Here is a 12,846-nt window from a genome sequence, read left to right as displayed (position 1 = left end):
AAACCTACCTTACAAAGTTGTCCTCTGACTGTCATGTGGATTCCATAACACACATCCCACACATAGATCACACCACATATGCACACAATAAAAATAAATAAGATAGAAATTAATTTTATTGTAATTGCATTATTTGCTTTTAACAATAATTATTTTGTGTGTGTGTGTACTCATTGTGTTAATAGTATGTATTTAACTTTGTTCTAGGTACATAAAATTATTTAAGGATTCATTTTAAAATACATTAATTTGTGTCTTTATATTTCATATAGCCCTCCTCAATTTAACATAGATTCTTATACTCAATAATATTTCTTAAACTTCCAGGCATCTCATTTTATATTTCTTATGTTTGATATGGAAAAGAAGCAGAATTTGGTTTTAAATGAATACCATTCTCCTCTCCTATGAAAAATGCAAAAGTGTTTTAATATATGTATATTTAATGTGGTACACTTAGTATTTATACGTGTTTAAAATATAATGGGTTGTAAAAGTGTGAGTACCAAACATTTTAATTATTCATATGCTTTATAATACTAATACAGAAATATTTTAGTATCTCTCCGAAAAGAATAAACAGATATTTTGTAGTATAAATTGAGATGTTAAATATTGATACAGGTAAGTAGGTTTTTCTAAATAGTATTTTTTTAGAATTTTAGTTTGTCCAACATGATTATCATTATACTTAAATCTTTATTGTTATCTAAAGGTTCAATAATGAGTGACCAAAATCAAGGTATTATCAGTGTTTAGAAATACAGTACAAGAAAAATAATGTGGTAATTGTCTAGTTCTAATTTCTCAAACCTATAACAAAGACAAATATTTCCGGTCAAAGAAGAGGGGAAAGACAGTCTTATAGACCATAATTATCTTAAAGCTATATAACTGAAAGACGAAATAAAAAGCCTCATCAGCTGCCAAAGATGTTATATAACCAACCAGCAATTTATCCATCATCCTTGGAGAACATACTCATGCCTATTGTAGTCAGAGCTCCTTCAGGAAGCCGACATTAAGATGTAGCTTTGAAAAATTATACCCCTTAGTGCATCCTATAGAACAATATACGTGGTGTTGTGAAATCTTTAAAAAACACACAGTGAAAGTATTTTGTAGTTAACTTTTTTATCTAAAAGAATATTCTTGGCAATTTCAGACATAATGGATGAGTACTGCCCAAGAAAATTTACTTCCTAAGAAATGTTTTCTAAAATTGTAAAAAAAAAAAAAATAAATCCATTTTATATAAATATATTTAAATATTTAGCAGTAGGTTTTTTCAGTTAATAAAAATAATATGTGTACCTAAACATCTTGAAAGCTGAAGATACTAGTATTTTATATTACATTCATTTTATAAGTTTAATGCCATTTGTTGATATATCTGTGGAATTTAAGAAAGTATTCCAAAGTAAATGCTGATTCATATTCAAGCTTCAGTGTTCAAGCTTTGCTTGCATACTTGTCCATGATGGAACTCCGGGTCAGTACTGGTCACGCAACACCAAGTGTGTAACGTCCGGGACGGAGAGTGAAGTCCTTGAGTTTGTTGCAATAAATTTTTGACTCTTTTTTTTTTAATACAATATGCCCTGTCTCCAACATCAGCCAGAATTGCTTCAGGCAAGATTGAATGGTAAATTTTTAAATATGTAATCAGGACTACTATGTGACCACTGTCTGGACCATCCTAATTTGGTGTTTTAAAAAGGCTTGTAGTATCCTGTATATTTAACATCATATCGCCATTAAATTTGTAGTTCAATATAAAATTAAGGTCAGGTTTTTCATATTTATTGTATTAATCTTTCAAATTTTAAAAGAAATAACATTACTATGACTTATCACAGAATAAGTAATACTTTATCTAAAATAAGCTATGTTTAATAAATTAATATAGCAGCAGAATATTTAATAATGATGGAATATAATAAAATATTAAAATCTTTATAATTATTTCTCATGAATTTAATGCTAACAAGCAAAAACTTTACTATCTTAGTAAATTGAAAATATTATCCTATATACTAAAAGTATTATCCAAATATTGAGGTCATTTATTTAAACATGCCTCATTTTATCATAAATCTACTTTATTTGATTCTTTGGCTTAAATTGAAGTGATATATACTAGTTATTTAAGAATTAATGAGAGCAGTATTTTTGCCAAGCATGTATGTAGCATGTGCATTATTATAGTTTTCTTTTCCTTCTGGCAGTTTGGTGTTGAGATGTTTAAGTCTCTATTTAGCAGGCGTTTGTTGTCTGACTGAGAAGATACTGTGAAAGTGTTACAGCACAGAAGGGCATGCTCTGCTCATTACACTGCAGGGCTGAATCGAAAGAACATAAAATATCTCAGACCCAGGCATCGTCATTCTGCCAAAAAAAATGGTAAAGAAAAAAATGAGTCCAATATACCTTTGTGCCTTTGTACAATTTTATTTTATCAGAAACTTTTATTGCAGTGATTCAGAAAGAAGGTAAAATGCCATCCAAATAATTATAAATTATATCCAGCCTTTGTATCATATGCTCAATGCCTTATTAATACTATTTCCCAGGCATTTTATGTTCTTTATATTATTTGTTCTATTTGCTTTAAACTATTATACCTGTATAATTTGAGCATAGCAACTTTACAGAAACTAGACATGCTTTGCAGCCAGAGCTCAAAATAACAAGGTTTCTTCCACATTCTAGTCAGCGTTTTATTCCCACATATCATCCATCTCTATGTTTTTTAGTGTTTAATACTCTGATTCTGTTGAGCTAGAATTGTGTTGTTTGATCCTTGGCATGACTTTGCCCCAGCCCCTGGCTACTTGAGAACTTATTTAGAATTCCAGGCCCTCCCCTGGCAGCCAAGCTTGGAGTTCTCTTAGCAAACTAAAGACTAAGAGAATGTGGAAGAACGCAGTGCTGCTGCCAGTGACCTACATTTGTAGCCAGCTTTTAAAGATGGCATGGGATTGGCTTTCCAGTAAGGAAATCTGCAGGCAGAGCTGGGAAGGAGGGGAAGCCTGCAGTCCTGGCTCCCGGGAGACTGCTGCTTTGACAGGAGCACCTGTGAAAGCTCAGGTTTGCACCTGGACACAGTGTTGTCAGCAGCAGAGATTGTTGCCTGTGATGTTTATTATATAAAGGCTGAGATTTATTTACAATCTTAGCTTAGATTTTCATTTCTGCTTTATTTCTTAGTCTGATGGGAGATCTGCAAGTCATTTAGGCTTTTTAGATATGGTATTCCAGATGTCTAAATCTAGCATGAACAATCTAGGGATTGCTTTCTAAAGTCTAAAGCGCTTATTGAAGCCCTAAATTAGTATTCAAAATTTTCATCTTATTTAATTTTTGAGACAAGAACTCATGTAGCTGAGTGTGACCTCCTAATCATCCCTGAGAATGTCACTTTTTTTTTCTTCCTCCTCACCTAAGAACACTGGGATTGCAGGCGTATCTCTCCACACCTCCTTTCCCTGTAACACTGGAGACAGAAGCCAGGGCTTCATGTTTGCTAAGCAAGCACCTACTTTATGAACTACATTCCAAGCCTATTAAAAATGTTATTTTGAACCCCAAAACAAGAATGGTTATGAGTCCTTAGATATTGTTATGCATAGAAAAAGTAGTTTAATTATACAAACTGTTAGGATTTTATCATTCTTGAATAGAAGCCATGCAGTATCCAAATTAGGAATATTAAAAATAAAGTTTTTTTTCCAGAAGAAATATGTGTTCAATTCTTACTTTGAAAACACTTGGTAACTTGAAATTCCAAACACTAAAGCCATTTAAAGTAAAATATACTATTCATATTCATTGTCCTACTTACTTGACCCAGTAAAAGACGCTATGAAAGGAAGAAGCAGCACACCATCCAGGGCCATGGAGGAAATCCTTAGGCTGGGACAGTTTGTGATGCATAAAGATTAACCCAAAGAGGAACAGGGGCTTCTGAAGCCAGGCCTGGGGGCTTCCCGTGGTCAGGCTTCTCAGAAGTTTACCTTCTTCATTATAAACTAACATCTGCAGAAGGTAGCCTTATTGCACCACCTCTATCTTTTCAAATGATGGTATACTGAGAAAATTAGGTGACTTTATAATGAACTATTTATTCCGTAGTTTGTCTAATAATCTCTGCTAGATTAAAAACAGGCTGAAAGGCATGATTTCATTCTTCTTTACAGTGGAATTAACTTCTACTGTGTCCTTGAACCCCATTTTCTTTCTTCATCTGTTGATGGGCAGCTAGGCTGGCTCCATTGTCTTGGCTATGGAGAAGGATACAACAGTAAACACGGATGGGCCACTCTGAGGTGGTTTAGATTCCTTGGGCTTGGGCTTTTGGCCCAGAAATGGAATAGCTGGTGTTACTATTACTGTGAGGAAATACCATGACCAAAGGGGTGGGGGAGGGTTTATTTCATTTACACTTCCTCAACACTGATTATGATCGAAAGAAATCAGGACAGGATCTCAAACACAACAGGAACCTGGAGGCAGGGGCTGACTCAGAGACCATGGAGGAGTGCTGCTCACTAGAGGGCTCCCCATGCCCTGTTCAGCCTGTGTTCCTTTAGGACCCAGAACTACCAGTCTAGAGGTTAACCTGCCCACAATGGAAAAGTAACTTTTATTTGCCACGTGGCATTATGGTCTCAGAAACTTACTACTGAATAAGCTTACCCTTTCTAGTTCCTGAACAACAGCTGGCAGGTTCAGCTCAGCTGTTCTGACTCAGACACCTCTCCAAGATGACTGATTCAATCTGGCTTCTCTGTTTCTCCTGAATTGCTCTGCTTGGCCATTCATTCTAAACTTCTGGCTCTCCCTGTTCTCTGGCTCCACCTGCCCCTGCTGCTGCACTGAGCTGCTGCTGCACTGAGCTGAGCTTCACCAACTCTGGGAAGAACTCAACTCTGCTGCACTGACTCCCAACTGACTGCTCTTTAGTAGTCTCTCTTTCCTATCTGTTCTTTTGAGAACAGACTGTCCAAATCTTTCTGATTTAACACCTTGTCTGCCCCTCAACTAGATGTGATTTCAAACATGGCTGCTGCCTTCAACAAACTAAACTAACTTTACCTTCATTGTTTTGAATTAAAGGCTTATACTAAGGATGGTGTCTGGATTCCAGCCAGAGGGTTTAAAGGTGTGTCATTTCAACTGGATTATTGACATAGCAGCCCTATTTATAATAGCCAGAAGCTGACCAAGAAGGTCTTTGGATGTCATCCCATGCCAGATCAGTCATGTTGCTAAATTAAATTTCCTGGACCCTTCCAAATCAATCACTAAGAAAATGCCATATAGGCTCGCCTACAGCAATTATTCATTTTGTTCAATTACATTTCAAATGATATCGCCTTTCCTGGTTACCCCTCCACAAACCCCCATTTTCTCAATTTAGACATCTTCCTCTCTGATGACTTCTGCTCATATCTGCTTGATATCAAACCAGCCAGCACAGCTGAGATACAGTAGTTCTTTTTTTTTTTTAATTCGATATTTTTTTATTTACATTTCAAATGATTTCCCCTTTTCTGGCTCCCCACTCCTCGAAAGTCCCATAAGCCCCCTTCCCTCCCCCTGTTCCCCCATCCACCCCTTCCCACTTCCCTGTTCTGGTATTGCCCTACACTGCTGCACTGAGCCTTTCCAGAACCAGGGGCTACTCCTCAGTTCTTCTTGGACATCATTTGATATGTGGATTATGTCTTGGGTATTCCAAGTTTCTAGGCTAATATCCACTTATCACTGAGTGCATACCATGATTGATCTTTTGAGACTGGGTTACCTCACTTAGTATGATGTTTTTCAGCCCCATCCATTTGTCTAATAATTTCATGAATTCATTGTTTCTAATGGCTGGATAGTACTCCATTGTGTATATATACCACATTTTTTGTATCCATTCCTCCGCTGAGGAACACCTGGGTTCTTTCCAGCTTCTGGCTATTATAAATAGGGCTGCTATGAACATAGTGGAGCATGTATCCTTATTACATGCTGGGAAATCCTCTGGGTATATACCCAGGAGTGGTATAGCGGGGTCCTCTGGAAGTGATGTGCCCAGTTTTTTGAGGAACCACCAGACTGATTTCCAGAGTGGTTGTACTAATTTGCAACCCCACCAGCAGTGGAGGAGTGTTCCTCTTTCTCCACCTTCTCGCCAACACCTGCTGTCTCCTGAGTTTTTAATCTTAGCCATTCTGACTGGTGTGAGGTGAAATCTCAGGGTTGTTTTGATTTGCATTTATTTCCCTATTGACTAATGATGTTGAGCATTTTTTAGGATGCTTCTCAGCCATCCGAAGTTGTTCAGGTGAAAATTCTTTGTTTAGCTCTGTACCCCATTTTTAATAGGCTTATTTGGTTTTCTGGGGTCTAACTTCTTGAGTTCTTTGTACATATTGGATATTAGCCCTCTATCGGATGTAGGGTTGGTGAAGATCTTTTCCTATTTGTTGGTTGCCGATTTGTCCTTTTGATGGTGTCCTTTGCCTTACAGAAACTTTGTAATTTTAAGAGGTCCCATTTGTCAATTCTTGATCTTAGAGCATAAGCTATTGGTGTTCTGTTCGGGAACTTTCCCCCTGTACCGATGTCCTCAAGGGTCTTCCCTGGTTCTCAGGAGGTGCCATGCTGATTTGCAAGTTGACTACATCCATTTGCATTTCACTGGGTAATGTAGAAGGGCTCCTCACCTCATCTGTTTGTTGCCCCTTGTTTTCTTAGTGAAAGCTTTTCTGTCTGGGGTGAGAAGGTATCTCCAGGAAGATTTCATTCCTGTTCATTGTGGATACTGAACTCTTCTTCAAATATCATTGAGAACATTAAACCATTCATAGATTGGATGATTTTAAGTGGTTCGATATTTTAATTTTAGAGTTCTTAATAGATTCTCTGGTAATCTTCTCTCAGGTTGTAGTTGTAAAAGAGTTTTCTTTAGTCTGAAGGTTATTTTTTTCCTCTGATAATGGTTTTTGTTGCTAATCAAGATTTTTCTGTAGCTGGAGTAATGGCTAAGCAGCTGAGAGAACCTGCTTCCCTTTCAGTTCCCACATTCCCACCCAAGCACCCAGCCCACTCTGAGCAGCTCCCAGCTGTGACTGTATGTAACTATGTGACAGTTTAGAATTTAACAAATACCTCACACGTTTTATATTTGAAATTAAAACAATGTAAATAGTATTTCTGTGATGTATAAATATGTATCTCCAGTCCTTTCATATTCAAGTTCAATAACCAGTATTATCTTTGAAATTTTTTCTCCTTTTCAACTTTCAAAACATGATTCCAGAATAAACTCAGATTTCTGGAGTAACATAATTATTAATACAGTATACTATACATACTGACATATGGATAGGGCTTTGAAAGCTACAGGAAGATTTTATTTTTAAGAAGGATTTCTCATGCTGTATGGATTATGCAGTAAAATAATAGCTCAGTAGAACTTTTAGTGAATTGTAAAATAGCTTAGAAATGAATATAATATCCATAGTTGGTGTAACATTTTGGTGATCTATGAGGTTAAACTTCATAAAATGCTGAGATATTGTATATTAGGATTTATTATTCTATAGAGAACATAAAAGTGAAAAGGGTCATACTCTTGAAATCAGATTCTTCTAGTACACCTGTGAAAACAAAGTTCACAAAGTACACATCAGTAAGCTCAGAATAGCATAAGTTACAAATGTAACAATTATATTTACAACATCATATGAAAACGTATATATATATATATGTGTGTGTGTGTGTGTGAATTTTTACTTGTAAGTATAGTGACCTTGGAGATCAGAAGAGAGCACAGGATCCCTTGGAGCTGGAGTGCTAAGAAGTTGTAAGCTGACTGATGTAGGTGCTTGGAACATAGTTCTGCCTTGGCACAAGCAGTTTGTGCTCTTAACTACTTAGCTGTCTCTCCAGCTCCAATTAATAGTCTCCAATACTCAAATATTCTGACATTAAAGTATATAAAAATTTGGTTTTATATTAAGACTTTTAAAAAAAATCGGAAACAGTTACTTTCTTTAGAAAATGGTGCTGTTTTCTGTATTCGCATCAGCACCTGTCTCATCTGACTAGGAGACAGTTGTATTCTTTTCACCATAACTTTCATAAAACTGATGAAGTCTACTTCTTCTTTATTCATTCCTGACACTTGATACTGCCAGGAGACCTGTGAGCACAACAAGAAAAATAATAATAATGCTCTTTTTTACAGGAAAGAATATAAAAACAAACTATTTAGTAGGTTCCATTGCTGCTCTGGTTCAGATGTTTAAATTTGGGAGTTTTCAAAGCTGTGAAAGAAGACCTGATCTGTGACCAACAGCGGTAGTAATACTGTGGACAGACAGTGTTCACATACTCCTCAGATTTTTTTAGCTTCAAGAAACACATGTTAAATAAAAATGTTTCCTTGACAAATTTTTAAATATGAGAAGACAAAAATACAAGATTATTTGTTTATTCTCCCCAACCATCAGTTCATCAATTTAGTAGGAGTTTTATTTCACTCAATTTATGAATAGTAATATTGAAATCAAGCAGACAAGATACAATGAGTTTCCTTTCTTTAGATTTATAACATAATTTGATGCTTTGGAATTCAATTTATAGTCTAAGGATGTATTTCACAAGTCTTAAAAACTATAATACTGGTTACTCTTTAATTTTAATTTTTGATAAATTAATTGCTTAATTTTAATTTCTTTTAAATTTTGTTTGATCTTTTTCCTAAAAGTAACAACATTAAGTATGTGGACTTTCTGGATATTCCAACCAGGCAAGTTTCTAAAAGTAATTTTTATTCATCTGATAGAATAATTCTCTCAGAGACTTACTGTCTTTGTCTGCTAACTTGAGCCAGGTCCTGGAAGCTTCTAGCCTCCATTCAGTCTAATCTAGGCCTAGAATGTTTCCAGACTCTGAGACTTGCTGCTGAATAAGTTCAACCTTTCCTAGTTCTTTCTGAGTTCTGGCTGGCTTATTCAATTCAGGTGTTCTGGCTCAATCTTCTCTCCAAGCTGACTGATTCAATCTGGCATCTTTCAGCTTCTGACTGAATTGGTCTGCTTGGCCTCAAACTAACTTTGGCATTATGTTCTAATCTTCTAGCTCCTTCTCAAACTCTGGCTCATTCTGTCTTCTCCTATGTCCAGCTTGCTCTCTCGGAAACCTCTCGCCATACAACTATCCCAGTAAAATTACCCTATCTCTTTGTCTGTCTCTGCACTGCTCTCTCTTAAATAGCCTCTTCTTTCTCGCTGTTCTTGTGAGAGTTGGGCAGATCCTATTCTGTCAAATATTTCTCTGATTAAGTCAAATTGCCTGCCACATCACTTTCAAACATGGGAAACTAACTTCTTCTACAAACTAACTTTATCTTGAGTGTTTAGGATTAAAGGTGTGTAGTAAGGGCATGCCTGTATTCCAGCGAGAGGGGTTAGAGGTGTGCCACAATTAGAAATAGCTTTTTCTAATAGACAACACAGTCTCAGGGTTCACAGTGTGATCAAATAGTACCAGTAAACTAGGCTAGAACCTCTCTTTATTTACAGTTTCTGTTTAACTTGTACTAAAATAATTTACTAGTCTTGTTTTAAATGCATTTGCCTGTCTGAAAAGAAAAGATTTAACATCCCAGCAAACTTCTTACCCAGAATGCTACTGGCTTCCATCCATCTGACTCAGAGTCACTGATATCCAGGATTTTTTCCCTACATTATATTTTTCACAATTCTCTCCTTTCTATCATCCCCTGGTGATAGCATGCTTTATAAGCTCACATAATGATATCTATTAACTGTCTTTCAGTTTCCAGACCTCTTGTCTGTTTTATGTAAGAATGACTTTTGTAAGCCTAGCCTGTGTGTGTGTGTGTTTGTGTGTGTGTGTGTGTGTGTGTGTGTGTGTGTGTATGTGTGTGTGTTCTTGTACATGTTGGAGTGGAAGTTGAATCACCCTTCCCTTGAAGGTCCTCAATATTTCATCATACTTTTTGCTTTGCTTCTGCTTCAGAGTTTGATTGTCCTTCATTGCTCATGCACAGTAGGGAGGAGTAGCATCCTGGCAGTGGAACATATAGGAGGAGTTGGGGTCTTGCCAGTTCCTTTTAAAATTGTTCTGCAATCTTTGTGTTTTCACAAACAATGCTCCTAGCTTACTGAGATTACTGATTTCTTTTGTCAGTAAGCCCATCATTGAGATTAGTGAAAAGCCAAGGGCTAGAGTCTGGATTGTTACATTATTTTTGTTCACAGATTTCATAGAGGTGTTTACTTAAGGCATGGATGCAGGGTATGAAAAACATGCTTGTTGTGGCACAAGCAACAGAAAGGTCTACAACTCAGGCGTAACGTGTAGACATTAGGTTCTGGTTCTTCCTCCCGGGCCATGTTCCCAGAAATAAGACAAAAGGCTCAAAATATATTTACAAATGTTTTGGCCACAAAGCTAGACTCTTCTCTGACTAGATCATATCCAAAGAAACTGAGGTAATCATGGCTGGTTACATGTACTTTGGCAGCTAAGTTTTGTGAATATAGAAATTCAGGTATTTTTGTATCCTAGTTCATGGCAAAAAAATTAAACTTTCATCTGACATTATACCCCTTTTCTGTTTTAGAATTATCTATATTAAGACCCAGGGTTGTAGCTCAGTTGATAGAATCTTTCCAGCATGCACAAAACCTTAGGTTCAATCCTCAGCCCCACATAAACTGAATATGATGGTGCACATCACTCATCCTAGTACTTAGGGAATTAAAGCAGGAGGATGATAAATTCGTAGTCATCCTTGGTTGCATAGCAAGTTCATATATGCCCTGGACTACAAGGACACCTGTCAGAAAGGAAAGAGGGAGGGATTGGGAGGGAGGAAGGGAGGGAAGAGAAAAAGAAATGTCTAAATTATTCTGTTTGTGTTTAAGTTAATTTTACAAGACACGCATGTCTAAATGCATTGGAAAATTCTAACACTGCTGTTGTTATGGCTCAAAAAATTATGATATCTAAAATTGATGCCATATTATGTGTCATTCTGTTTCCTTAGGAACTCCCTGCACCACTACTTGATGATAATGGTAAAAAGGAGCTTGAAGATGTGCATAGTGCCAAAACCCCAGAGCCTGATGTCAACATGAAGATAGCCTGGCGCTACCAGTTACAACCCAAGATGGAGGCAAGTCAGCATGCAAACTATTCGCACTAAACAAATTCACAAATGCATTTCTTTTCCCTTTATAGAATCTCTTCTTTGTCCCACTAGGTTTTAGGTCTTGTGGCTTTGGCCCAACTTTTCTTTTTGAAATGGGAATATTATTCTGTGCTATTATATATTAGAAATATGTAACTTGGGGTTTTTTGTTCCGTGTGTGTGTGTCTGCTCATAGAGGACATGGTATCTTCCAGCTCTCTCCACCTTATTCTTGAGATAATATCTTTGATTCAGCAAGCACAGAGTAATTTAGACATTCTCTTCTTTGTTTCTCTCCCTCCTTCCATTTGTTTTTTTCTGATAGGTGTCCTTTGAAGTCCAGGGCATACTTGAACTTGCTATGTAGCCAAGGATGACTGTGTAGCAAGCTCTTGGAATAATTGTGAAAAGATTGCACTAGAGTTTTAGAAGAGACTTTGGGCATTAGAGTTCTGAGTAACATTAGAACCTTAATATTTTGAGTCTTAGAGATGGACTAAATGTATTTTACGTTATGAGACTGAGCATGAGACTGTAGAGCCAGAGGTGAAATTTATAGTTTGAAATGATGTGCTTGCATGTGGTACTGATAAAATATGGTGTCTTATTTGGAGTTACTATTGCTGTGATGAAACACCATGACCAAAACAACTTGAGGAGGAAACAGTTTATTTCACTCACTGTTCTATATAACAGTTCATTATCAAAAGCAGTGAAGGGCAGTAACTAAAGCAGGGCAGGACCTTATAGGCGAGACCTGATGCAGAGGCCAATGGAGAGTGCTGTTTCCTGGCTTGGTTCCCATGGCTTTCTCTGCCTGCTTTCTTATAGAGAGCTCAGGGTTCAACAGCCCAGAAGTGCACTACACCACCCTCAATGGGCCAGGCCCATTGTCACTCGCTAATTAAGAAAATGCTCTATAGCTGGGTCTTAGGGAGGTATTTTCTCAATTGAGCATCCTCCTCTCTGAGGACTCTAGTTTGTATCACATTGATCTAAACTAACCAGTACCAATGGATTTATAGTGGTTACTTTCAGTGTCAATGTGACTGGATTTAGAAATCACCTAGGAGACACAATTGAGCTTCCAAAGGGATTTCACTGAGGAGAAAAAAACTATCTACATATGGCCTTATCGTTCTGTGGGCTGGGCTCTCAACTTACAAAGAAGAGAAAGCACATATGTAGACCTTGGGCATTCTTCTCACTCCTGTCTGACAATGGACACAAATGTGACTAGCTGCATAATCCTGCTGCCATCCCTTCCCTACCATGTCTAACTGTTTGAAGAAACTTTGAGTGATACCAAACCTTTCTTCCCTTATTTCATTTCTAGTCAGATAGCTGGTCACAACAACGAGAAAAGCAATACAGTATTTAATACTTCATATGTTCACAGTATTTTATAATTAACTATTAAGATACCTCCTCCATCAGATGAGACCACTTTGTGAAGATAGTTTCTTTTGTTTTCTTGTGTATGTCTGTCATCTATATTAATGGTTACATAGTAATAATCAGTGTAGTTATTAATAGTTAATAATAAATGTATTTATTCAGTCAGCAAACATCAATTACCCATCAGCCGTGTACCAACACATGTATAAGTAATGGCAAGTTGTTCT

At 36.8% G+C, this 12,846-nt stretch overlaps 1 protein-coding gene across 2 annotated transcripts in view; it reads left to right on the top strand.

Moving 5' to 3' along the window:
• Positions 1–12,846, top strand: part of Elp4 (elongator acetyltransferase complex subunit 4) — a 227,365-nt gene that overhangs the window by 41,643 nt on the left and 172,876 nt on the right. For both annotated transcript variants that reach the window (XM_052183137.1, XM_052183138.1), the window contains exon 4: positions 11,078–11,206. In XM_052183137.1, coding sequence (XP_052039097.1) covers positions 11,078–11,206 — 129 coding nt within the window. The remainder of the gene's footprint in view (positions 1–11,077; positions 11,207–12,846) is intronic.

Source organism: Apodemus sylvaticus, chromosome 5 (assembly GCF_947179515.1).
Source record: "Apodemus sylvaticus chromosome 5, mApoSyl1.1, whole genome shotgun sequence".
In the NCBI taxonomy this organism is placed as follows: domain Eukaryota; kingdom Metazoa; phylum Chordata; class Mammalia; order Rodentia; family Muridae; genus Apodemus; species Apodemus sylvaticus.
This window is presented reverse-complemented; position numbering and strand designations above follow the sequence as displayed.